This window comes from Brassica napus, chromosome C6 (genome assembly GCF_020379485.1).
Source record: "Brassica napus cultivar Da-Ae chromosome C6, Da-Ae, whole genome shotgun sequence".
NCBI lineage: Eukaryota > Viridiplantae > Streptophyta > Magnoliopsida > Brassicales > Brassicaceae > Brassica > Brassica napus.
In genome coordinates this window covers 44899153-44925047 of record NC_063449.1, presented here as the reverse complement: position 1 = coordinate 44925047, position 25895 = coordinate 44899153, and the positions used below count along the sequence as shown (strand labels likewise).

Here is a 25895-nt window from a genome sequence, read left to right as displayed (position 1 = left end):
TTTCTAACCACATTCTATATTTGTATTAATATATCTTAATCTCTCTTTCACTGTATATAGGAATCGTTATAATTTAGTAAAACTTCATAATACTCCCTAAATCGGTGGAATAACAACTATAAAATCGCTATTTTTTTGAAAACGGAGACAACAAATGCTTCAAACCTCTTTCAACATCATCACATCTTAGTGCATGATGTAACTATGCATTAAAATAATATTGTCATATATTTTGAAATTTTCTCAAAATCTATGTGTTAACCCCTACAAAAATATTAAATTTTGGTAAATGCTTTACATACTGAAGCCTATAATCTTTCGTGTTGTTTTAAAATTTCTAACCACATTCAACGTTTGCATTAATGTATTTTAAACTCTTTTTCATGGTACATGAGCATCGTTCAATTTTATTTTATAAGTTAATTTAGTAAAACTTCATATACTTTCCAAATTAGTGGACTAACCATTATAAAATCTCTATTCTCTAGAGAAATGGAGACAACAAAGGTTCCAAACCTCTTTGACCATCATCATATATTAGTATATGAGGCAATTATTCATTAAAGCAATATTGTTATATTTTTTGAATTTTTTTTGAAAATCTATGGGTTAACCCCTACGAAAATATTGAGTTTTACGTTAAACGCTCTATATACTGAAACTTATACTTTTTATTGTTGTTCTAAATTTTCTAACGACATTCTAAATTTGTATTAATGTATGTTAAACTCTCTTTTATGGTATATGGGAATCATTCTAATTTTTTATCAGTTAATTAGTAAAACTTCATAATATTATCTAAATCAGTGGAATAACCACTACAAAATCGTTATTTTCTTAAAAAACTGACACAACAAAGGCTCTAAACATCTTTCAACATCATAATATATTAGTGTAGGATGCAACTATGTATTAGTACAATATTGTCATATTTTTTGAAATTTTCTCAAAATATATGTGTTAAACCCTACAAAAATATTGAAGTTAGGTAAATGCTTTATATACTGAAGCCTATAATCTTTAGCGTTGTTTAAAATTTCTAACCACATTCTAGATTTGTATTAATGTATGCTAAACTCTCTTTCATGATACATGAGCATCGTTCAATTTTTGTTTTAAAGTAATTTAGTAAAATTTCATATACTCCTTAAATTATTGGACTAACCATTATAAAATCGCTAATCTCTAGAAAAATGGAGAGAACAAAAGTTCCAAACTTTTTTGACCATCACCATATATTAGTACATGAGGCAACTATGCATTAAAGCAATATTGTTATATTTTGGGGATTTTTCTCAAAATTTATGTGTTAACACTTACGAAAATATTGAGTTTTACGTTAAACGCTTTATATACTGAAGCCTAAAATTTTTAGTGTTGTTTTAAAATTCTAATCACATTCTACATTTGTATTAATGTATGTTAAACTCTCTTTCATAGTATATGAGAATCATTATAATTTTTTATCAATTAATTTGTAAGACTTCATAATACTTCATAAATCGGTGGAATAACCACTACAAAGTCGCTATTTTCTTGAAAAACGGAGACAACAAAGGCTCCGAACCTCTTTCAAAATCATCATATGTTAGTGCAGGATACAACTATGCATTAAAAAATATTGTCATATTTTTTTAAATTTTCTCAAAATCTATGTGTTAACCTCTACAAAAATATTGAATTTTGGTAAATGTTTTATATATTGAAGCCTATAATCTTTAGTGTTCTTTTAAAATTTCAAACCACATTATATGTTTGTATTAATGTATGATAAACTCTCTTTCATGGTGCATGAGCATCGTTCAATTTTTTTTATAAGTTAATTTAGTAAAATTTCATATACTCCCTAAATTAGTGGACTAACCATTATAAAATCGTTATTCTCTAGAGAAATGGAGACAAAAAAGTTTCAAACCTCTTTGACTATCATCATATATTAGTACAGGAGGCATGCATTAAAGCAATATTGTTAAAAATTTTGAATTTTTCTCAAACTCTATGTGTTAACCTCTACTAAAATATTGGGTTTTGCGTTAAACGTTCTATATACTAAAACTTATACTTTTTATTGTTGTTCTAAATTTTCAAACAACATTCTAAATTTGTATTAATGTATGTTAAACTCTCTTTTATGATATATGGGAATTGTTCTAATATTGTATCAATTAATTAGTAAAACTTCATAATACTCCCGAAATCGGTGGAATAACCACTATAAAGTCACAATTTTCTTGAAAGACGGAGACAACAAAGGCACCAAACGTCTTCCAACATCATCATATATTAGTGCATGATGCAACTATGCATTAAAACAATATTGTCATATTTTTTTAAATTTCTCAAAATCTATGTGTTAACGCTACAAAAATTTTGAATTTTGGTAAATGCGTTATATACTGAAGCCTATAATCTTTAGTGTTGTTTTAAAATTTCTAACCACATTCTACATTTGTATTAATGTATGTTAAACTCTCTTTCATGGTACATGAGCATCGTTCATTTTTTTAATAAATTAATTTAGTAAAACTTCATATAATCCTTAAATTAGTGGACTGGCCTTTATAAAATGGCTATTCTCTAGAGAAATGGAGACAAAAAAGGTTCCAAACCTCTTTGAACATCATCATTTATTGGTAGAGGTGACAACTATGCATTAAAGCAATATTGTTATATTTTTTTAATGTTTCTCAAAATCTTTGTGTTAACCCCTACGAAAATATTGAGTTTTACGTTAAACGCTCTATATAGTGAAACTAATACTTTTAATGTTGTTCTAAATTTTCTAACGATATTCTAAATTTGTTTTAATATATGTTAAACTCTCTTTTATGGTATATGAGAATCGTTCTGACGCCTAAATTCTGCAGATACCAGTCATTCACTCTAGTCTATAAATTGAGGGATTCCGGAAAATAAATAAAGTATCAATTAATTAGTAAAACTTCATAATATTATCTAAATCGGTGGAATAACCACTATAAAGTCGTTATTTTCTTGAAAAATAGAGACAACGAAGGCTCCAAACTGCTTTCAACATCATCATATGTTAGTGTAGGATGCAAATATGCATTAAAACAATATTTTCATATTTTAAAAAATTATCTCAAAATTTATGTTTGAACCCCTACAAAAAATACTAAATTTTGGTAAATGTTTTATATATTGTAGTCTATAATCTTTAGTGTTGTTTTAAAATTTATAATCATATTCAACATTTGTGTTAATGTATGTTAAACTCTCTTTCATGGTACATGAGCATCATTCATTTTTTTTATAAATTAATTTAGTAAAACTTCATATACACCCTAAATTAGTGGACTAACCATTATTAAATCGTTATTCTCCAGAGAAACGGGGACAACAAAGGTTTCTAACCTCTTTGACCATCATCATATATTAGTACATGAGGCAACTATGCATTAAAGCAATATTGCTATATTTTTTTATTTTTTCTCAAAACTATGTGTTAACCCCTACAAAAATATTGAGTTTTACGTTAAACGCTCTATATACTGAAGCCTAAACATTTTAATGATGTTTTAAAATTTAAACCACATTTTATATTTGTATTAATGTATGTTAAACTCTCTTTCATGGTATGAGGAAATTGTTATAATTTTTTATGAATTGATTTAGTAAAACTTCATAGTACTATCTAAATCAGTTGAATAACCACTACAAAATCGCTATTTTCTTGAAAAACAGACACAACAAAGGTTCTAAACCTCTTTCAACATCATCATATATTAGTGTAGGATGCAACTATGCATTAAAATAATATTGTCATATTTTTTGAATTTTCTCAAAATCTATGTGTTCCTACAAAAATATTGAATTTTGGTAAATGTTTTATATACTGAACCATATAATCTTTAGTGTTGTTTTAAAATTTTTAACCGTATTCTACATTTGTATTAATCTGTTATAAACTCTCTTTCATGGTACATGAGCATCGTTCAATTTTTTTTTAAAAAAATAATTTAGTAAAATTTTATATACTCCCTAAATTAGTGGACTAACCGTTATAAAATCGCTATTCTCTATAGAAATGGAGACAAGAAAGGTTCCAAACCTCTTTGACCATCACTATATATTAGTACTGGAGGCAACTACGCATTAAAGAAATATCGTTATATTTTTTGAATTTTTCTCAAAATCTATGTGTTAACACCCCTTCGAAAATATTGAGTTTTATGTTAACGCTCATTATACTTAAACTTAAACATTTCAGTATTGTTTTAAAATTTCTAACCACATTCTACATTTGTATTAATGTATGTTAATCTCTCTTAAATTGTATACGAGAATCGTTATAATTTTTATCAATTAATTTAGTAAAAATTCATAATACTCCCTAAATCGGTGGAATAACCACTCTAAAATCGTTATTTTCTTGAAAACGGAGACAACAAATGCTCCAAACCTCTTCCAACATCATTATATGTTAGTGCATGATGTAACTATGCATTAAAACAATATTGTCATATTTTTTGAAATTTTCTCAAAATCTATGTGTTAACCCTTACAAAAATATTGAATTTTGGTAAATGCTTTATATACTGAAGCCTATAATCTTTAGTGTTGTTTTAAAATTTCTAACTACATTCAACATTTGTATTAATGTATGCTAAACTCTCTTTCATGGTACATGAGCATCGTTCAATTTTTTTTTATATAAATTAATTTAGTAAAACTTCATATACACCCTAAATTAGTGGACTAACCATTATAAAATCGTTATTCTCCAGAGAAACGGGGACAACAAAGATTTCTAACCTCTTTGACCATCATCATATATTAGTACATGAGGCAACTATGCATTAAATCAATATTGTTATATTTTTTGAAATTTTCTCAAAACTATATGTTAACCCTTACGAAAATATTGAGTTTTACGTTAAACCCTTTATATATTGAAGCCTAAACATTTTAATGATGTTTTACAATTTCTAACCAGATTCTATATTTGTATTAATATATGTTAAACTCTCTTTCATGGTATATGAGAATCGTTATATTTTTTTATGAATTAATTTAGTAAAACTTCGTAGTACTATCTAAATAACCACTACAAAATCGTTATTTTCTTGAAAAACGGACACAACAAAGGCTCTAAACCTCTTTCAACATCATCATATATTAGTGTAGGATGCAACTTTGCATTAAAACAAAATTTTCATATTTTTTAAAATTTTCATATTTTTTGAAATTTTCTCAAAATTTATGTGTACCCCTACAAAAATATTTAATTTTGGTAAATTCTTTATATACTAAACCCTATAATCTTTAGTGTTGTCTTAAAATTTCTAACCACATTCTACATTTTTATTAATGTATGTTAAACTCTCTTTCATGGTACATGAACTTCGTTCAGTTTTTTTTATAATTTAATTTAATAAAACTTGATATACTCTTTAAATTAGTGGACTAACCATTATAAAATCGTTATTCTCTAGATAAATGGAGATAACAATAAAGGTTCAAAACCTCTTTGACTCTATAGGATCCACTCTCTGTTGAGTGTGTTAAAGATATCGTTACTTTCGCACAACTGTAGACGATTGTTCTCATGTTACTTGGATATATATATGTTCAGAAACAAAAGTAATGTATCTCTGTGTTTTCTCTAACGTTTTTCAACTTGTTCAACCCCAGTATAATGTTGTAATTAAATTAGTTCTTAGTAAAAATGTACCAGAGAATTAACTTTTACTAAAACTTTGAAAGAACATGGAATCATTCACTATTTCTCCAATGCATACACTCCTGAATAAAATTCAGTTGTAGAAAGGAAATACTAGAATCTTTAAATGTTGCTCACTCAGTAAGATCAAGACATATCCAGCAAAGATGAATGGCTACAAAGCCAATTCCTTTTATAGAAACAGAATCAAGAATTATTATTATTTCTTCCAATATATAAAACTTGTTATTACATTATAGAATCAAACTAACATAAGGAGTAAACTTCTGCTGAAAACATGCACATATAACGATCAAGAACAAGTCATTGACCATGTTCAAGCAAACCTGTATCCTTGAACTTCTCTTCCATTATCCCATCAATACGAGCAGCCATCTCTGGAGTCAAATAATTCAACCAATCTCCAACCTTACCTTTCCTAAAATACGCGCTATTCGCGTAAACAGCAGCACGATCTTCCCTCTCTTTCTCCCCTTTGTTAGCTTCAAGATTCTTCAACGTCTCGAAGCTGCAAAGATCCACCACTTTCTCAGCAACACCCTTCTCCTCTTCCTCTTCCGTGAATCCATACCCCATAAACTCAGCCAACCTCTTCACATACGGCAAAGGATCAGCTCTCATAAACTCGTACTTGAGGAACAAGATCTTATCCGGATTCTCTTGGTAAGCTTTCCAGTAACCCAAGACATGATCAAGATAAGGACCGTAACCAGACAAACCTCGACAGAACATATCAAAAGCCTCCTCGAGTTTGCTTACAGGACCAAGCTCTGACCTCTCTTTGTGTAGAAACGTCCATAGAGAGATGAAAGTATCCTTTGGATCTCTCCAGATGTAAACCAGCTTACAACGTGACTTCACAACTGAATCCGGTAATGACTCGCAAGGGATGTGAGTTGAGAACAGAGTGTTGCCTTTGTCGTTGAGAACATCGACTTGAGGGAAGAAAGGGAAGTCGATCTCGATGTAAGGAACGAACTCGTGAGGGTTACGTTTGAGGAGAGGGTTCGAGGAATCGTCGAAGCGTGATCGGTTTACGATGGCGAAAGTCAAAGCTTTGAGCCAAGTGGTGCCTGTCTTTGGGTAGCTACACACGAAGATGTCGTTGGGTCGAGCTTGGAAGAACTCTTGCGCGTGAAGGCAGCCTTCGAGGAGAGGCTGTACCCACCAGTGACCACCGTACTCGATGAAGGGTTCCTTTGGTCTCCAGCCTTTCTCGTGTGTGAACGTGGAGATTAGTGTTTGGTACCGTTCTTGATTCTTCTCGAACTCTGATGACTCTGTTTCGGTCTTGTCTTGGTTCGGTACGGTCGTTCCGGTTAAAGGCTCTGATTCCATTGAGTTATAGGATTTTGAGGACTTGTGTTTTGTGGGAAGATGATGATGGTCTGTGTTCGGACAAAGATCGAATTGGGTTTTAAGTAATGAAGCTATTTTTTCACCCACGTGTTAGTTTGTGATTCGTAGGTTGTTGGTTTGGTGGCACACATGCGTAAAATATGTAGCATTCTCTTATATCCTCCTAGGATCGGTCCACCCTACGTGCGGTATATAATTTACGTGTAATCAAGATTATTATTTTTTAGATGATTTGTGGTTTGTGTTTTAGTTCTACATTTGCAAGAGATGTATATGAGATATATTATTTTCTTAAATTTAAAATTAACCAAAAAAACTAATTTTTACTATTAGCATAATTTTTAATATTTTTACTATTTACGCTACGGACGTGTTAGCAACCAAAAATACATAAATATATCAGTTAAAGAGTATTTCAAAATGTTTAGCTTACTTAAAATTTAAGGTTATATTAACTTTTATTATGTATGTTTTGTTATTCTTGTTATAGATCATGATCATCTTAATATTAAAATGTTTATGAATACATAATAGTTTTACATATTTTCTTTGTTTATTCTACCGTAATTATGATAATAAGTAAAATAATTTTTAATACAAAAATCTTAGACTATATTTTTTCTTATGAATATTTTTAAAATTTATGTCTTTCATATTATATTATTAATTATGTGCTAAAATATTATTTTAGGTTGATGTCCAATGAAACATTTTTTCATATATATATATATATATATATATATATATACATATATATATATATATTTGAAACTTGTTTTTCATATCGTATTAGTTCTAGTTGTTTTTATCCGAAATAGGAGGTGCGGTTGGACGAATTTTATTTCAAATGTGTCAATGTTGTGATTGTTTTTTTTATTAGGTTAGTAGATGTCATTTGTCGAGAAGAGAATACATATGTTATGGGAAGTGAGTGTTCTAAATAAGGCATAAGTTAGTGTTTGGACAAAACTACAACGATTCAATTTCATGTAAGAACATGTTTAGTATTTCACACTCAGCTCATTCGTCCACCGTCCTCATTTTATTATGATATATGTAGACTCAAACTTGGAAGTATAATAAGAAAAATGCATTCTATGTATATATCAAAACTCATCCAATTTTGGAGACACAGAAGCAGCTAAGTTAAATCGAATTCACAATCCAGTAGTCGGTATGGAAAAGATGTAATTAAAATATACTCACAAATCACAATCATGCATACTCACACATGATTATATATCCATAAGTGTTTGCACTAACTGTTGTATCCTTGAGATCAGAGCCAACAACCTTTTAGGGAGCCACGGTAAATGAAAAATCAATATCAAGATGTTGGAAATTATTATGAGCTAAAGATAAATAGATCTTTTAAAAAAATGTTCACTAAAAAAAGTTATTTCCCCTCTTCTATGGTGTTCCTCTTTTCTCTTCTTCTCTGTTTATTCTATTTCTCATCTCATTTTTTCTGTTTCTCATTACTTTTCTGTCACAATCCGTCAAGTACAACTATGAGTTTAACAAAAAAAAAAATCATCACCTTTTTGTGATGTTTATTAAGAAAAAGGAACTGATGATTTTCTTGGAAGAAAACATTTGTATTTATAATGGAGGATTAACACAAAGGAATGAATGAAGAGATTCATTGAATGTGAGATCGTGTGAGAAGTAGAAAGTATGTATTAATATGAATGTTAATGAAGATGCATGAACCAAGTTAATTTCCGTAACGGCTCCAGATTCAAGAACTCTATTCGGCTTCCGACTGACATTGATCGGAATCGTTCGTCATCGGTAAAACCGTTGGATTTCTATTGACAGTTGACTGAACGGGAATTATTGCTCGACGGCCACTTTCCATAAGTTTCGTATACCGTTTGTTTAGAGAAGCTGTATTTGGACCGTAGTAAACACATAAAACCCATTAAATTCAAAAATTAATGAAACATTGACTTTTGATTGATTGTGACACGTGTCGTCACCACCGACTCCGAATTAGTGACATGAAATCTGTGGAAGGAAACATTTATTTATATAATAGATTCGCTTTATTTTGTCATTTATTTTGATTAATGGATTAGTAACATTTACAATCTACAAAGTATAGGCCCAACTTAGAAGTTGCAGGTACTTATTGTTCGTCCGTACCCAATATATATGCATATTGCATATACTCAACAAGATTTAGAATTTTGATTGGGCTAATATCTGCTTGGTTCTCCGAAGGAAGATAAGACTGTGAGATGACTGAGTTGATAGAAAGAATCACCCTTTGTTGTTTGATGGTTAATTACAGAAAATATATTTAACCTCAAAAGAACTTACATGTTCTCTGATTGAGTCTAGCATGCTAAAAGAAGTTTTACTTTGTTAAGTTTAAGTTTAATGTTAGTAAATGACAATCATCTATCACTTCAAATTTGTCTTATAAATTTAGAACGCTATTTTTAATGGTATTGTTAACTATATGGAAAGATAAATCATTCAATAATTTTGTATAAGTCTTCAACAGGAATTAACAAGTGAGATGATGATACCGAATCATAAATATAACAAATCGAAATTTTATTTTTACATGGAAGAAATATAAGTTTTTTTAATGATGTGAATATCTGTATTTCATAATATATTAAAAAAACAATGTGGAATCTAATGATATTTGGGAGAAAATCATATAACATATTATGGTTTCAGATGTGAAGAGATGTATGAATCTCAATCCAGAGCTAATCAATTTTAAAAATAATAACAAGTGTTGGTCCTGGACCAAATGTGAAATTAAGGTCGACGCCTAAATCCATCATTGTAAATAATAAATCTCTAAAAATAAAAAAATGAAAACACTCTACAACATTGTATTATGGACATAGTTGTTTGAAATCCATAAAGAAACCTCCACTATACCAACTCTTGTAGTTTAGTGTAGACAAGTCGTTCGTAATGTGCGACTAACAAGAAAAAAAATGAGGAAATATGAATCACTTTTGTCGAGGAAGGCTCGGAGTAGCATAGAACGTCAGATGGTGATTTCACTTTCGAAAAAGCAAATCACGTTATACGTTTTTTTTACTATGTATACACTTCATTAATTGAGCGGGAAATTTTGAATTGTAATGAAGTGCGTGTTACAAAAAAAAAAATTGTAATGAAGTTCTGCAGAAAGATAGTATCATGAATCATACCAACAAAAAAAGACGTTTTTATATATATGGTGATCACTATGTTCGAGTTGGATTGAAAATGGAATCAAGCAGATCTCATGCGAATAACCCATCAAATGCCAAGTGGAAAGGAGCCAATGTTGAAAGTTATTTGTGACATAAATAATTATGCAAATCTTGTGTCCATCTACACATATCTTAAGTAGGAATTCACGTCATGGATCATTGAATAGTCAAGAGTCACAATTCAGAAACACGTGCTATCACATACTAGACTAGAACTAGACGTTAAAGCCACCAGCATTAGAAATAAACTCAACTGAATCTCCTAGCGAGAAATTACACCAATGTTGATGTCTTAATATTCGTCACTCGTCTTCAGCTCATTGTCCGATTCATATCAGTTGATATTTATAACATGGTAGCCACTAAAAATAGCTTAAAATTCCAAAATAATAATATATTTTTTTTAAACGATAAATATGAAGTATCACCGACTTTAAAAAAATTACCTTAGTAAACATTTCAAAGCATGTTTTTATAAGATGATAAATTTATAATGAGTGAAACTATTAGAGTAAAGTTTAAATTCATTTTAAAAGAAAAATGAGAGAAACTATTAGAAATGGTCTTAGAGAGAAAGAGAAAAATGTAAAAACTTAGGTTGTAGTTGAAAGGCTAAAACGGATGTAACTATCGTACTTAAAGTTCTTTAAAAACACTATCGTACTTAAAGTTCTTTAATAAAAAATGTACCAAAAAACTAATCAGTATAAGTCATTTAACACAAAATTCCAATGGATTTAACTTTTTTAATTTTTCCTCAACATATTACATGCACTTTTCGTTTGTTATATTTTTGTACTGTAAATCCAAGGGATTATGACGTTTCACTTCAGCAAATTTTTAAGAGTGTGAAAATAGGCAACGAGTATTTCGTGTTCACAGAATGAAATAGTATTGTTTATTAGTTGTAACTAGTAATCACTTAATTAGGTAGCATTCACGGAGTCACGTGGTTGGATTATTTTTGCTTTCGTACTTTTGGTTTAAACAAATGAATTATTATAATTAGTTTGGAATCTTTACCGCCCCTTGGTTATTGAAAAGGTTAGGCATATATCATGTGATCCTTTTGAGTGGGCATATTTTTTATATTTTGTTAAACAAATGCTTCTTGTCAATGTATCAGAATATACATACAAATATATATACTTTTAAAAGTTTTAGAAGATAAATGCTATGAAACTGTTGACAAAAATGGTATGAAATTATAACGAATTTGGAGTGAATTGTTTTTGGTGAGAGGGTTTTTAATCAAGTTCAGTATCTGCTGGACATAATGGGTATAAATGTGTAATGTAAGTTTTTGAGCAAACTTGATCCATATCACAATATGGTTATACTATTTACAATGTATTTTGCTATTTTTTAGAAAAAAAAATAGAAAATCTTTAGATAGAATCTGAACCAATGTATTTTCTTAGCATTGCTTTAAATATAAAGGAAAAATAAAAATTACTATTTTCTCCTAAATATTTTTTTCAAAGATATATTTTAAATGATGAAATAACAATAGATTGGTCTGAATCTCTATAATATTATTCGATAGACCAGTTTCCTATGTGTCCTTTTTATGTTGTTAATTCTAAAAATGGTTAATTAGATACATAACATTTCTTAATTAAAAATACTCATATATGTCATTACTAAGAGTTTATGTTATATTTCCTTTTTTTCTTAATAACATTTTATTTTAACTTTGCTTTTAATATTTTATCACAAACAAATAAATATAAAAAATGGAATATCTTTAAAATTTTAAAACATACTATTATTAGGTGAATTTAAGAAGAAAAGTTTACAAAAGGATATATATATATATAAGGAGCCAATTTCACCCCCAAAATAATTTATATATATATATATTTTAAAGATTCCTTTTGAAAAAACCATCTCAAATAACATAATCATATTATTTTTTATTTTCCTAAAAATAAATTTTAAAATGAATTTTAATTTATAAAAAATGAAAGCAAACTATTAAATAATTCTAATTATGCTTTACTTATTTTTTAAATATTCATATACATGCATGAGACTTTTAACAATTATTAATTATGTTAGCTTATGTCATTCTGTACCGATCATCATTTTACTTTATTTCAAATTGATATAAACAAATAAAATCTCATTACGATTTAAGCAATAAATTAAATAAATCAATAAATCGATCATCAAAATCATAAATCTAATTAGTATATAAAATAACCATAGAACCGATCATAGATCTTCAAACTGATCAAAATTACATATATTAAATTATGAATAAATTTATCGATATATATATATATATATATATATATATATATATATATTATTTATTTATAAAACTGTAAAACAAAAAAAGAATCACCTAAATAAAATTAAAAATAATTAAATATAAATATAAGAAATTGTGATTTAGTCTAAAATGAACAGAAAAAATTCAGTTTACCTAAAATAAATAAACAGGTTAAATGTTTTATACCATTGTCATATTTTTAATTAAGATAATAATATAAAATATTCAAAATAACTGTTTGCTTATATTCCATACATATATATTATAAACCAAATTTAGTTTTAAACTTATAATACTGAAAGTAAAATACTAAATAATTATTATAATTTATTTATGATATGAATATTTATCCGTGCATGGGCATGAGATAATCACTTAGTTATATCTAAATACCAAAATACTATTATACATGTAAAAATAGCAATAAGTTGAAAATTTTCTTAAGAAAAGGAAGCAAAGATAATCCAACCATGTAAAATAGTTAAAATTGAACAAATATCAATAAATGAGAGTGGAAAGCTCAATTTTTTTCAAAAATCGAATTCTCTTGTTATACAAAATGGACATGTTTTTATATCATAACAGCACTCGGACGTATTGATCAGGTTATCATACTGTCAGACATAGATAATATATTGAACCTAAGACAATGTCGATATATATGGTACGCGAGATGTAAAAAGGGGTCGATTTTCTTCTGGCATGTTGTGTCTGCTGTGAACAAGATATGGCTATTGTTTGCTGAATCCCGTTGTGGATGGACATGGAAGTTCCGTCCTCACTTAGACATAAAATAGACTTAGGTTCCACATTTAACGTGGTATGGCTGCATTTCTAATATATATATATATTCCATCCGTTTCAAAAAGATAATTATGTTTTCTATGAAAAAATTGTAAATTTCAAGAAAATTAATTAATTTTATTGAATTATTATTGGTTAAAAAATATTAAAAATTGAAAATTACAGAAAACAATATATAATTTAATGTGTTTTCTTAATATTTGTGAAAACGCTAAAAAATCTATCTTTGTAAAACGGAAAGAGTGTTTAACAATTAGTGTGCACACACAGCACCATGTATTAAACTTCTAGAGGATGTCCTCTTTGGAATAAAGGATCCCAAGTTGGGATAAAGGATCCCAAGGCAATTGGTGAGTAGGGTGCATTTTCTGTTTTTAGGTGGTGTCTAGTTATTCATTAACAGTCATGTTATTCCACAAAATATTTTTAGTTACTGAAAATAAACATTCAGATTTATCACATTAACTATTTCTTAATTTTATAATATTTATGAAATTATATATATATGTTGTATTAATTATTTAGATTCATTCAAATTATTATTTTGCAACGGTTTCCACTTAATTAAAACATGTATATGAACATAATATTTAAAGTTTGTCATCGCGCGATAATATAATTAATTAATATTATATTCATTTTTGTCAACTAATTGATATTATATTCATATACATGTTTAAGTAAATGAAAACAGGTTGAAAAATAATACACAAGTGGAGCAGAAAGGATAATATATAAATTATCATGAATCTCACCTGCTTCTTGTAGCAGTTAGCTAGTTAGTCCACTCACTATTCATCACACCAATAGTGAATGGAACATTATGCATACTAAACCTAAAAAGACCTAAACAATATCTCCCAGAAAGTTAAATGAACTTAACAATCTAATATCTGTAAATAATTTGTTCGTTTGTTAGTTGGTGGTTAATATATATCAGAGAATGTTTCTTCCGATTCAAACACGATACCACATACATTAAAAACTCTATAAATGAATAATGTTGTGACTTTGATATTTTATTAATTTATGAAGTTATTAATTTATAATAAAAAATTAGATTTTTTTATATGAAGATTTTTTTAAAAGATTTTTTTGTAGTATATATACAAAAAGATATATTAAAAGTTTTTGTAGTATAATTTTTTTTTTAAAGATTTCTATTTTGTAGTATATTAACTTTTTGAAATATATTATTTGGTGTTATAAAATATGTTTCATAGAATTTAAATGTGGTTTTAGATATAATTTTACTAAATTTCATCAAAATATGTTAAAAATTAAAAAAATATAAAGATAATTTTATTGCGAATATAAAACAAATAATATAATGGTTGGTTTGTACTTATATAAAATAAATTATTAATTTATAATTTTAATGGACCCATAAATTTACATAAATTTTCTATAATATTATTATTTTATCATTTTGTGCCATATTTTGAACCGATCCAATTTGAAACTAATTTTTTTATTAACTTATAGTGTTCATTAATTTATCGAGTATTAATTTATAGAGTTTATAAACATAATTTTTTTATTGATTTGAAATTTCTTACAAAACAAACATCACAATCATCTAGAAACTCACACGAACTATATTAAAAACTCAGAAAAATCAAATTCTAATTGATATACTTGCATATTTTCATCATCATCATAAAATGTGGACTTTCAATCCCTCAGGAAACTAATATCTCAACCATTTTTTAAACATCTGAACAAGTATGTACATATACTTTATCCAAACCAGTTGTCAATCCCTTCAAAGGAGTAGTCATCAACAACATTGATGGCCGCCAGGTGGCTATCATTAAACGACATCGTCTCGGTTTTATCCCCTTTGAGAATCATTGTAAGTTCCTTCATGAACAAAGTATTGTCTGAAGAAGATTCATCCAGCATCAAGAGATCTTCATCATCATGAGAAACAATATCATTCAAAAATCTTGATGAAAATCCCGTCATATCTTCTACGTCATCAAAGATATTGTCGTACACTAACTGAGCGGAGGTATCGTTAGAGAACGTAGACGAGGACAAAGATGTTGCATCGTGGATCATGTGGAGATTAGAAGAGTTTGGTGTGGAAAGAGAACTTGTTGACTTCTCACATTCAGAAGCACTAGTAGTTGGAGTAGTGTGAGTAGTAAATGGGCCACCACTTCCAATAATATCAGACAGAGCACTGTGGTCGAGTCTCTTACCAAATCTATTTGCTACTCTGTTCAGGAACCGAGCTGATGATGGCCCTAAGGACTTTTTATTGTTTGACTTCTGATCATCATCCTCCTGATGACCGATGCTTTTATCCGGCAATGTCTCGGAATGGTCAAGTGATTTGTGGGTCAAGGGATCGATGCCTTTCTTTATAAGACGTTTCTTGATGTGGGTGTTCCAGTGGTTCTTGATCTCGTTGTCTGTTCTTCCTGGTAATCGACGAGCTATGGCTGACCATCTGATCATCAAAACATTATTTATTACTACATGGCATATTGGCATCACATTGTATAATGGGGGTAGTTTTTTTTAGTTTATTCCACTTTTACACCTAAATTATTCTGCTCAATTGTTTTTATTTTAAAATAATTTCTTATAACAATAATATAATGAGTTTGGTACAGTTTATATCTTACAAATATTTTTATTTGACAATATTAAATTATAATATGATATCATACACAAACCATATAAACAATTTTATAAATATAAGTATAACAAATGCAAATCAATACTGAAATTATTTAGCATAGTTTAATTTCCTTAAGCAAATGTGATATTCTAAAATTAAATACTTACTTGTTGCCATGAATGGCATGGAGATTAATGATGGAATCTTCCTCCTCTTGGCTTAACTCACCACGCTTAATGTCAGGTCTAAGGTAATTGGCCCATCTCAATCTGCAGCTTTTTCCACATCTTTTGAGTCCTATAATTTTATGATTTAAAAGCATTAAATAATAATGAAACTGTATAATGCAAAGAAAAGCTGATTGAATATGCCAAATTGGGGGAATTAATAATTTGATTTTGAGAAAATAATATACCAGCTTTGTCGGGAAGGGTTCGCCAACCTCCTTCACCGTGATGTTGAACGTATGCAATGAGCTTTTGGTCTTCTTCTTGAGTCCATGCTCCTTTCTTCAACCCTTCTGCTCTGCAGCACGGTGTCCGTACCATTCTTGATTTTTGATTGTTACAATAGAAGCTAGAGAAAGAAAAAAAAGAGAGAAAGAAAAAAAAGAGAGAAAGAAGAAAAAATAAAGATTTTTTGTTGTGGTCTGGTGATAGATCAAAGAAAGAAAGGACATGATCTTTTGATGAGAACATTAAGGCATGGATAGATACGTCTTATCGACATATTGTTCTTACTCGATACTATGCTTTTTGTAATACACATATAACTTGATATTTTCTTCTAAAAAAAACTGATATATTTTCGTATTTTGAGATGAAAAGTATAGAGAGAAGAGAGAGCTCTGTTTCCTTTCACTTGGCTGCTGGCTAAGGCAAGTGAGAAATTTCAAGAAGGAGCGGTGAGCTTTTTTATCTTATGCACTTTTCGTTTGTTATATTTTTGTACTGTAAATCCAAGGGATTATGACGTTTCACTTCAGCAAATTTTTAAGAGTGTGAAAATAGGCAACGAGTATTTCGTGTTCACAGAATGAAATAGTATTGTTTATTAGTTGTAACTAGTAATCACTTAATTAGGTAGCATTCACGGAGTCACGTGGTTGGATTATTTTTGCTTTCGTACTTTTGGTTTAAACAAATGAATTATTATAATTAGTTTGGAATCTTTACCGCCCCTTGGTTATTGAAAAGGTTAGGCATATATCATGTGATCCTTTTGAGTGGGCATATTTTTTATATTTTGTTAAACAAATGCTTCTTGTCAATGTATCAGAATATACATACAAATATATATACTTTTAAAAGTTTTAGAAGATAAATGCTATGAAACTGTTGACAAAAATGGTATGAAATTATAACGAATTTGGAGTGAATTGTTTTTGGTGAGAGGGTTTTTAATCAAGTTCAGTATCTGCTGGACATAATGGGTATAAATGTGTAATGTAAGTTTTTGAGCAAACTTGATCCATATCACAATATGGTTATACTATTTACAATGTATTTTGCTATTTTTTAGAAAAAAAAATAGAAAATCTTTAGATAGAATCTGAACCAATGTATTTTCTTAGCATTGCTTTAAATATAAAGGAAAAATAAAAATTACTATTTTCTCCTAAATATTTTTTTCAAAGATATATTTTAAATGATGAAATAACAATAGATTGGTCTGAATCTCTATAATATTATTCGATAGACCAGTTTCCTATGTGTCCTTTTTATGTTGTTAATTCTAAAAATGGTTAATTAGATACATAACATTTCTTAATTAAAAATACTCATATATGTCATTACTAAGAGTTTATGTTATATTTCCTTTTTTTCTTAATAACATTTTATTTTAACTTTGCTTTTAATATTTTATCACAAACAAATAAATATAAAAAATGGAATATCTTTAAAATTTTAAAACATACTATTATTAGGTGAATTTAAGAAGAAAAGTTTACAAAAGGATATATATATATATAAGGAGCCAATTTCACCCCCAAAATAATTTATATATATATATATTTTAAAGATTCCTTTTGAAAAAACCATCTCAAATAACATAATCATATTATTTTTTATTTTCCTAAAAATAAATTTTAAAATGAATTTTAATTTATAAAAAATGAAAGCAAACTATTAAATAATTCTAATTATGCTTTACTTATTTTTTAAATATTCATATACATGCATGAGACTTTTAACAATTATTAATTATGTTAGCTTATGTCATTCTGTACCGATCATCATTTTACTTTATTTCAAATTGATATAAACAAATAAAATCTCATTACGATTTAAGCAATAAATTAAATAAATCAATAAATCGATCATCAAAATCATAAATCTAATTAGTATATAAAATAACCATAGAACCGATCATAGATCTTCAAACTGATCAAAATTACATATATTAAATTATGAATAAATTTATCGATATATATATATATATATATATATATATATATATTATTTATTTATAAAACTGTAAAACAAAAAAAGAATCACCTAAATAAAATTAAAAATAATTAAATATAAATATAAGAAATTGTGATTTAGTCTAAAATGAACAGAAAAAATTCAGTTTACCTAAAATAAATAAACAGGTTAAATGTTTTATACCATTGTCATATTTTTAATTAAGATAATAATATAAAATATTCAAAATAACTGTTTGCTTATATTCCATACATATATATTATAAACCAAATTTAGTTTTAAACTTATAATACTGAAAGTAAAATACTAAATAATTATTATAATTTATTTATGATATGAATATTTATCCGTGCATGGGCATGAGATAATCACTTAGTTATATCTAAATACCAAAATACTATTATACATGTAAAAATAGCAATAAGTTGAAAATTTTCTTAAGAAAAGGAAGCAAAGATAATCCAACCATGTAAAATAGTTAAAATTGAACAAATATCAATAAATGAGAGTGGAAAGCTCAATTTTTTTCAAAAATCGAATTCTCTTGTTATACAAAATGGACATGTTTTTATATCATAACAGCACTCGGACGTATTGATCAGGTTATCATACTGTCAGACATAGATAATATATTGAACCTAAGACAATGTCGATATATATGGTACGCGAGATGTAAAAAGGGGTCGATTTTCTTCTGGCATGTTGTGTCTGCTGTGAACAAGATATGGCTATTGTTTGCTGAATCCCGTTGTGGATGGACATGGAAGTTCCGTCCTCACTTAGACATAAAATAGACTTAGGTTCCACATTTAACGTGGTATGGCTGCATTTCTAATATATATATATATTCCATCCGTTTCAAAAAGATAATTATGTTTTCTATGAAAAAATTGTAAATTTCAAGAAAATTAATTAATTTTATTGAATTATTATTGGTTAAAAAATATTAAAAATTGAAAATTACAGAAAACAATATATAATTTAATGTGTTTTCTTAATATTTGTGAAAACGCTAAAAAATCTATCTTTGTAAAACGGAAAGAGTGTTTAACAATTAGTGTGCACACACAGCACCATGTATTAAACTTCTAGAGGATGTCCTCTTTGGAATAAAGGATCCCAAGTTGGGATAAAGGATCCCAAGGCAATTGGTGAGTAGGGTGCATTTTCTGTTTTTAGGTGGTGTCTAGTTATTCATTAACAGTCATGTTATTCCACAAAATATTTTTAGTTACTGAAAATAAACATTCAGATTTATCACATTAACTATTTCTTAATTTTATAATATTTATGAAATTATATATATATGTTGTATTAATTATTTAGATTCATTCAAATTATTATTTTGCAACGGTTTCCACTTAATTAAAACATGTATATGAACATAATATTTAAAGTTTGTCATCGCGCGATAATATAATTAATTAATATTATATTCATTTTTGTCAACTAATTGATATTATATTCATATACATGTTTAAGTAAATGAAAACAGGTTGAAAAATAATACACAAGTGGAGCAGAAAGGATAATATATAAATTATCATGAATCTCACCTGCTTCTTGTAGCAGTTAGCTAGTTAGTCCACTCACTATTCATCACACCAATAGTGAATGGAACATTATGCATACTAAACCTAAAAAGACCTAAACAATATCTCCCAGAAAGTTAAATGAACTTAACAATCTAATATCTGTAAATAATTTGTTCGTTTGTTAGTTGGTGGTTAATATATATCAGAGAATGTTTCTTCCGATTCAAACACGATACCACATACATTAAAAACTCTATAAATGAATAATGTTGTGACTTTGATATTTTATTAATTTATGAAGTTATTAATTTATAATAAAAAAATTAGATTTTTTTATATGAAGATTTTTTTAAAAGATTTTTTTGTAGTATATATACAAAAAGATATATTAAAAGTTTTTGTAGTATAATTTTTTTTTTAAAGATTTCTATTTTGTAGTATATTAACTTTTTGAAATATATTATTTGGTGTTATAAAATATGTTTCATAGAATTTAAATGTGGTTTTAGATATAATTTTACTAAATTTCATCAAAATATGTTAAAAATTAAAAAAATATAAAGATAATTTTATTGCGAATATAAAACAAATAATATAATGGTTGGTTTGTACTTATATAAAATAAATTATTAATTTATAATTTTAATGGACCCATAAATTTACATAAATTTTCTATAATATTATTATTTTATCATTTTGTGCCATATTTTGAACCGATCCAATTTGAAACTAATTTTTTTATTAACTTATAGTGTTCATTAATTTATCGAGTATTAATTTATAGAGTTTATAAACATAATTTTTTTATTGATTTGAAATTTCTTACAAAACAAACATCACAATCATCTAGAAACTCACACGAACTATATTAAAAACTCAGAAAAATCAAATTCTAATTGATATACTTGCATATTTTCATCATCATCATAAAATGTGGACTTTCAATCCCTCAGGAAACTAATATCTCAACCATTTTTTAAACATCTGAACAAGTATGTACATATACTTTATCCAAACCAGTTGTCAATCCCTTCAAAGGAGTAGTCATCAACAACATTGATGGCCGCCAGGTGGCTATCATTAAACGACATCGTCTCGGTTTTATCCCCTTTGAGAATCATTGTAAGTTCCTTCATGAACAAAGTATTGTCTGAAGAAGATTCATCCAGCATCAAGAGATCTTCATCATCATGAGAAACAATATCATTCAAAAATCTTGATGAAAATCCCGTCATATCTTCTACGTCATCAAAGATATTGTCGTACACTAACTGAGCGGAGGTATCGTTAGAGAACGTAGACGAGGACAAAGATGTTGCATCGTGGATCATGTGGAGATTAGAAGAGTTTGGTGTGGAAAGAGAACTTGTTGACTTCTCACATTCAGAAGCACTAGTAGTTGGAGTAGTGTGAGTAGTAAATGGGCCACCACTTCCAATAATATCAGACAGAGCACTGTGGTCGAGTCTCTTACCAAATCTATTTGCTACTCTGTTCAGGAACCGAGCTGATGATGGCCCTAAGGACTTTTTATTGTTTGACTTCTGATCATCATCCTCCTGATGACCGATGCTTTTATCCGGCAATGTCTCGGAATGGTCAAGTGATTTGTGGGTCAAGGGATCGATGCCTTTCTTTATAAGACGTTTCTTGATGTGGGTGTTCCAGTGGTTCTTGATCTCGTTGTCTGTTCTTCCTGGTAATCGACGAGCTATGGCTGACCATCTGATCATCAAAACATTATTTATTACTACATGGCATATTGGCATCACATTGTATAATGGGGGTAGTTTTTTTTAGTTTATTCCACTTTTACACCTAAATTATTCTGCTCAATTGTTTTTATTTTAAAATAATTTCTTATAACAATAATATAATGAGTTTGGTACAGTTTATATCTTACAAATATTTTTATTTGACAATATTAAATTATAATATGATATCATACACAAACCATATAAACAATTTTATAAATATAAGTATAACAAATGCAAATCAATACTGAAATTATTTAGCATAGTTTAATTTCCTTAAGCAAATGTGATATTCTAAAATTAAATACTTACTTGTTGCCATGAATGGCATGGAGATTAATGATGGAATCTTCCTCCTCTTGGCTTAACTCACCACGCTTAATGTCAGGTCTAAGGTAATTGGCCCATCTCAATCTGCAGCTTTTTCCACATCTTTTGAGTCCTATAATTTTATGATTTAAAAGCATTAAATAATAATGAAACTGTATAATGCAAAGAAAAGCTGATTGAATATGCCAAATTGGGGGAATTAATAATTTGATTTTGAGAAAATAATATACCAGCTTTGTCGGGAAGGGTTCGCCAACCTCCTTCACCGTGATGTTGAACGTATGCAATGAGCTTTTGGTCTTCTTCTTGAGTCCATGCTCCTTTCTTCAACCCTTCTGCTCTGCAGCACGGTGTCCGTACCATTCTTGATTTTTGATTGTTACAATAGAAGCTAGAGAAAGAAAAAAAAGAGAGAAAGAAAAAAAAAGAGAGAAAGAAGAAAAAATAAAGATTTTTTGTTGTGGTCTGGTGATAGATCAAAGAAAGAAAGGACATGATCTTTTGATGAGAACATTAAGGCATGGATAGATACGTCTTATCGACATATTGTTCTTACTCGATACTATGCTTTTTGTAATACACATATAACTTGATATTTTCTTCTAAAAAAAACTGATATATTTTCGTATTTTGAGATGAAAAGTATAGAGAGAAGAGAGAGCTCTGTTTCCTTTCACTTGGCTGCTGGCTAAGGCAAGTGAGAAATTTCAAGAAGGAGCGGTGAGCTTTTTTATCTTATGCGTGCGTGGCTCTGTGCAGACGACGGCGTCATTTTAATTGTTTGCAAACGTGGATTTCAACCTTTTTATAGATTATAAAATATCTCTCTACTCTTATTAAAAAATGTGCAGACTTTGTCAGTGCGAAAAGATTGCGGTGGAGGTTCTTGTACGTATTATTGATTTTCTAGCTAGCCAATATTATTATTTCTTTTATTTTGAAAGTTTGTTTCTTATCGTTCGTAGGAGTTTCATCCTTTGCAGTTACTAATACTTAACTACAGTATCCATACTAACTTGTATGACAAACAGTTCTGGATCCAAGCTCGGAACATCACTGGACCAAAGGAAAAAAATATCCAATATATTGTTCCATTATGTCACAAGTCCTATATAAATTTTTTGTAAAACGTAGCTTGAGAAAAAAAATTCAGTAGAAGATAATTGACGGATACTATTTCGCATGTGGCTGCTACAAACTCGTACCACTTTTTATAATTTTCCGTCCACATCAAGACGTGGTGTTTTATCTTTTCCTAATTCAATTTTAAAACCTTGGTCGAAGTCTAAATTCATTGTTTAAAACGTTAGATCTTTGTTCCAGCTAATGGATTCAACATTAGAATAGTCAGAAATACGTGGATAGAAACACATATATTTAATTTAGTTTTAGGATGTTCAATTCGAATTTAACCAAACCGATCAAAGCTAAACTTAAATACAGGTTTGAACACCAAACCATATGTTAAATGTAATGAACAGAGTCGGAACGTTGAACGTATAGCTCTACTATCATATTGCCTTTTAGTTGAATTTTCTCATCAGTCATCAATATCCATTAGTTATTGTAGTTAAAATTTGTCTAAAGTCATAGCTCACGACTTCGTGCCACACGAGTTGCGCGAAAAAAAATACTTACCTCGAGATATGCAGAGCAACAAAAGCCAAAAGAGTACGTGCATGTACAGTGTTATTTGTTTAGAATAAAATCAATTGTAAAAGATGGAGTGCGAGACTTTTCTAGAGACAGACCGATAGTAACATTGTAGTAACAAACAAGAAACAAAACAAAAAAAAAAATGTTTAAAAAACATTACACGACGAGAAAATAGTTCTGATAAGTAACTAAGAAAAATACGAAACTAGTTGGCGGTCTTGGTTATACAACATATTGAAAGTTTTTGTTTACAAAAAAAAAAAAAAAAAACATATTGAAAGTTCAAGGAAAGTGGTAATGTACTTATGTAGTCGACGTCGTTGCAGTTTTAAAGAAACTACTAATTAACCTACAACTTGGCCCCTAAAAACACCGGACCTAGACAACATATAACCAAATCAACAATCAGGCGATGAAAACAAAATGAGAAGACATATAACGTAAATGGGGATCAATAACTTTTCTACTCTTAAGAAATATTTGTCCACATTTTGTATCTAGACTAAGTAATCATATAGACTTGTTGAATAAAGTTTTCTTAAGGAGTCTCATTTAAATGAGTGCATCATTGGAATATTCTTATTCCAATAGATGTATGATGCATGTGATGTGACTTCGCAATGGCCTAAAACCACCAAACTCTTTGTCCTCAACTGACCGCCACCGTGAGAAGTAGGCTCGCTTACTCGGTTGACCATTGTTTAATGTTTGGGCTTCCTCTTTAATGAATGGTCCACATATTGAAGCCCAATAAAACTACAAAGCCCATAATTTCTTAGGGCTTATGATGTCAATTCCAATTCGTTAATCTCAGTCTCTCCTTCTCCCTCATTTTTTCGCAGCCGGTGAAAAAAAAAAAAAACTTGTCATCATCCCCTTCAACGATGCCGGCGAAAGAGAGGACGGCGAAGGTCAGCAGAAACCCTGATCTGATCAGGGGAGTTGGCAAATACTCGAGGTCTCAGATGTACCACAAGAGAGGTCTTTGGGCTATCAAGGCCAAAAACGGCGGCGTTTTCCCTCGCCACGACGCTAAGTCCAAGGCTGATGCTCCGGCGGAGAAGCCTTCGAAGTTCTATCCAGCTGAAGACGTCAAGAAGCCTCTCGCCAACAGACGCAACCCAAAACCCACCAAGCTCAGGTACGTTATGGAATGATATTAAGCTCGATGTGATTTGTCTCTCTTTGTGTTTGTTTGATTTGCTTGTCTCTAACGCTATGTGTTTCATCCTTTTAATCTGTCGGAACATTACCATGTTTTACATTTTGTCTTTGTCGGATCAGTTATGCTTGTGAAGTTATGTTTCGTTGTCAAATGTTCTTGATGTCTGATCATCCTTATGACCTGTATTGCAAGATCGAACATCTCTCCAGGGACAGTGTTGATTATACTTGCGGGTCGGTTCAAGGGCAAGAGAGTTGTCTTCTTGAAGCAGCTTCCTTCTGGCTTGCTTCTTGTGTCCGGTGAGTTTTTTTGTTCTCATGATCGTTGACACTTTCTATTAATCATTTGGCGTTAAAGCTCATTCATTTGATTTGTTATCTGACGGTTCCTGTTTTTGTTATTGGGCTTTCAGGACCGCTCAAGATCAATGGTGTTCCTTTGAGACGTGTTAATCAGTCCTATGTGATTGGCACGTCCACTAAGGTTGGCATCTCTGGAGTCAGCCTTGATAAATTTGATGATAAGTATTTTGGAAAGGTTGCTGAGAAGAAGAACAAGAAGGGAGAAGGAGAGTTCTTCCAGGCAGAGAAAGAGGTATATCAATCAAAGCCACTCTCTTCTTATTCTCTCAGATCCTTCAGAAGTTCTCTCTTTTGTACAATACCCTACAACTACTCTTGACCACTTTATGGGTTTTTCATCCCACAGGAGAAGAAGGAGATTCCACAAGGGAAGAAAGATGACCAGAAGGCCGTCGATGCAGCTTTGATCAAAGCCATTGAAGCAGTTCCAGATCTGAAGACTTATTTGGGCGCCAGGTTCTCATTGAAACAAGGGATGAAGCCCCATGAGCTTGTTTTCTAGATTTCATAACCTTTTTTGTGGTGTTTAGAGTGTCTCCTTTAGTTCTACCCTCTGAATGGTTGGCCTTGTTCTTGTTCATCAATCAAAGACAAATTTTGGCTTCTGACATTTCTGTATTTACTGTTTTACATATTTATGTTTTCTCTATCTTATTTTTG

General features: G+C 29.3%; 4 protein-coding genes across 4 annotated transcripts; 1 reads left to right on the top strand and 3 right to left on the bottom strand.

Annotated features, from left to right (window-relative positions):
- Nucleotides 1-5890: 5890 nt before the first annotated feature.
- LOC106411693 (cytosolic sulfotransferase 18) lies at nucleotides 5891-7117 on the bottom strand. Its single transcript, XM_013852498.3, has one exon. The coding sequence runs from the start codon at nucleotides 7040-7042 to the stop codon at nucleotides 6008-6010; it is 1035 nt and encodes a 344-aa protein (XP_013707952.2). The 5' UTR covers nucleotides 7043-7117; the 3' UTR covers nucleotides 5891-6007.
- A 7876-nt stretch (nucleotides 7118-14993) lies between these two features.
- On the bottom strand, nucleotides 14994-16928 carry LOC106357250 (transcription factor MYB122-like). The gene is made up of 3 exons (XM_048761415.1): nucleotides 16420-16928; nucleotides 16172-16301; nucleotides 14994-15830 (listed from the first exon to the last, which is right to left on the bottom strand). The coding sequence occupies exons 1-3, from the start codon at nucleotides 16700-16702 to the stop codon at nucleotides 15113-15115; spliced, it is 1131 nt and encodes a 376-aa protein (XP_048617372.1). The 5' UTR covers nucleotides 16703-16928; the 3' UTR covers nucleotides 14994-15112.
- A 3928-nt stretch (nucleotides 16929-20856) lies between these two features.
- LOC125589127 (transcription factor MYB122-like) lies at nucleotides 20857-22809 on the bottom strand. Its single transcript, XM_048761414.1, has 3 exons — nucleotides 22283-22809; nucleotides 22035-22164; nucleotides 20857-21693 (listed from the first exon to the last, which is right to left on the bottom strand). The coding sequence occupies exons 1-3, from the start codon at nucleotides 22545-22547 to the stop codon at nucleotides 20976-20978; spliced, it is 1113 nt and encodes a 370-aa protein (XP_048617371.1). The 5' UTR covers nucleotides 22548-22809; the 3' UTR covers nucleotides 20857-20975.
- A 1708-nt stretch (nucleotides 22810-24517) lies between these two features.
- On the top strand, nucleotides 24518-25889 carry LOC106412118 (60S ribosomal protein L6-2-like). Its single transcript, XM_013853010.3, has 4 exons — nucleotides 24518-24849; nucleotides 25066-25172; nucleotides 25286-25467; nucleotides 25582-25889. Exons 1-4 carry the CDS (start codon nucleotides 24593-24595, stop codon nucleotides 25735-25737), a joined length of 702 nt encoding a protein of 233 aa, XP_013708464.1. The 5' UTR covers nucleotides 24518-24592; the 3' UTR covers nucleotides 25738-25889.
- Nucleotides 25890-25895: the final 6 nt, after the last annotated feature.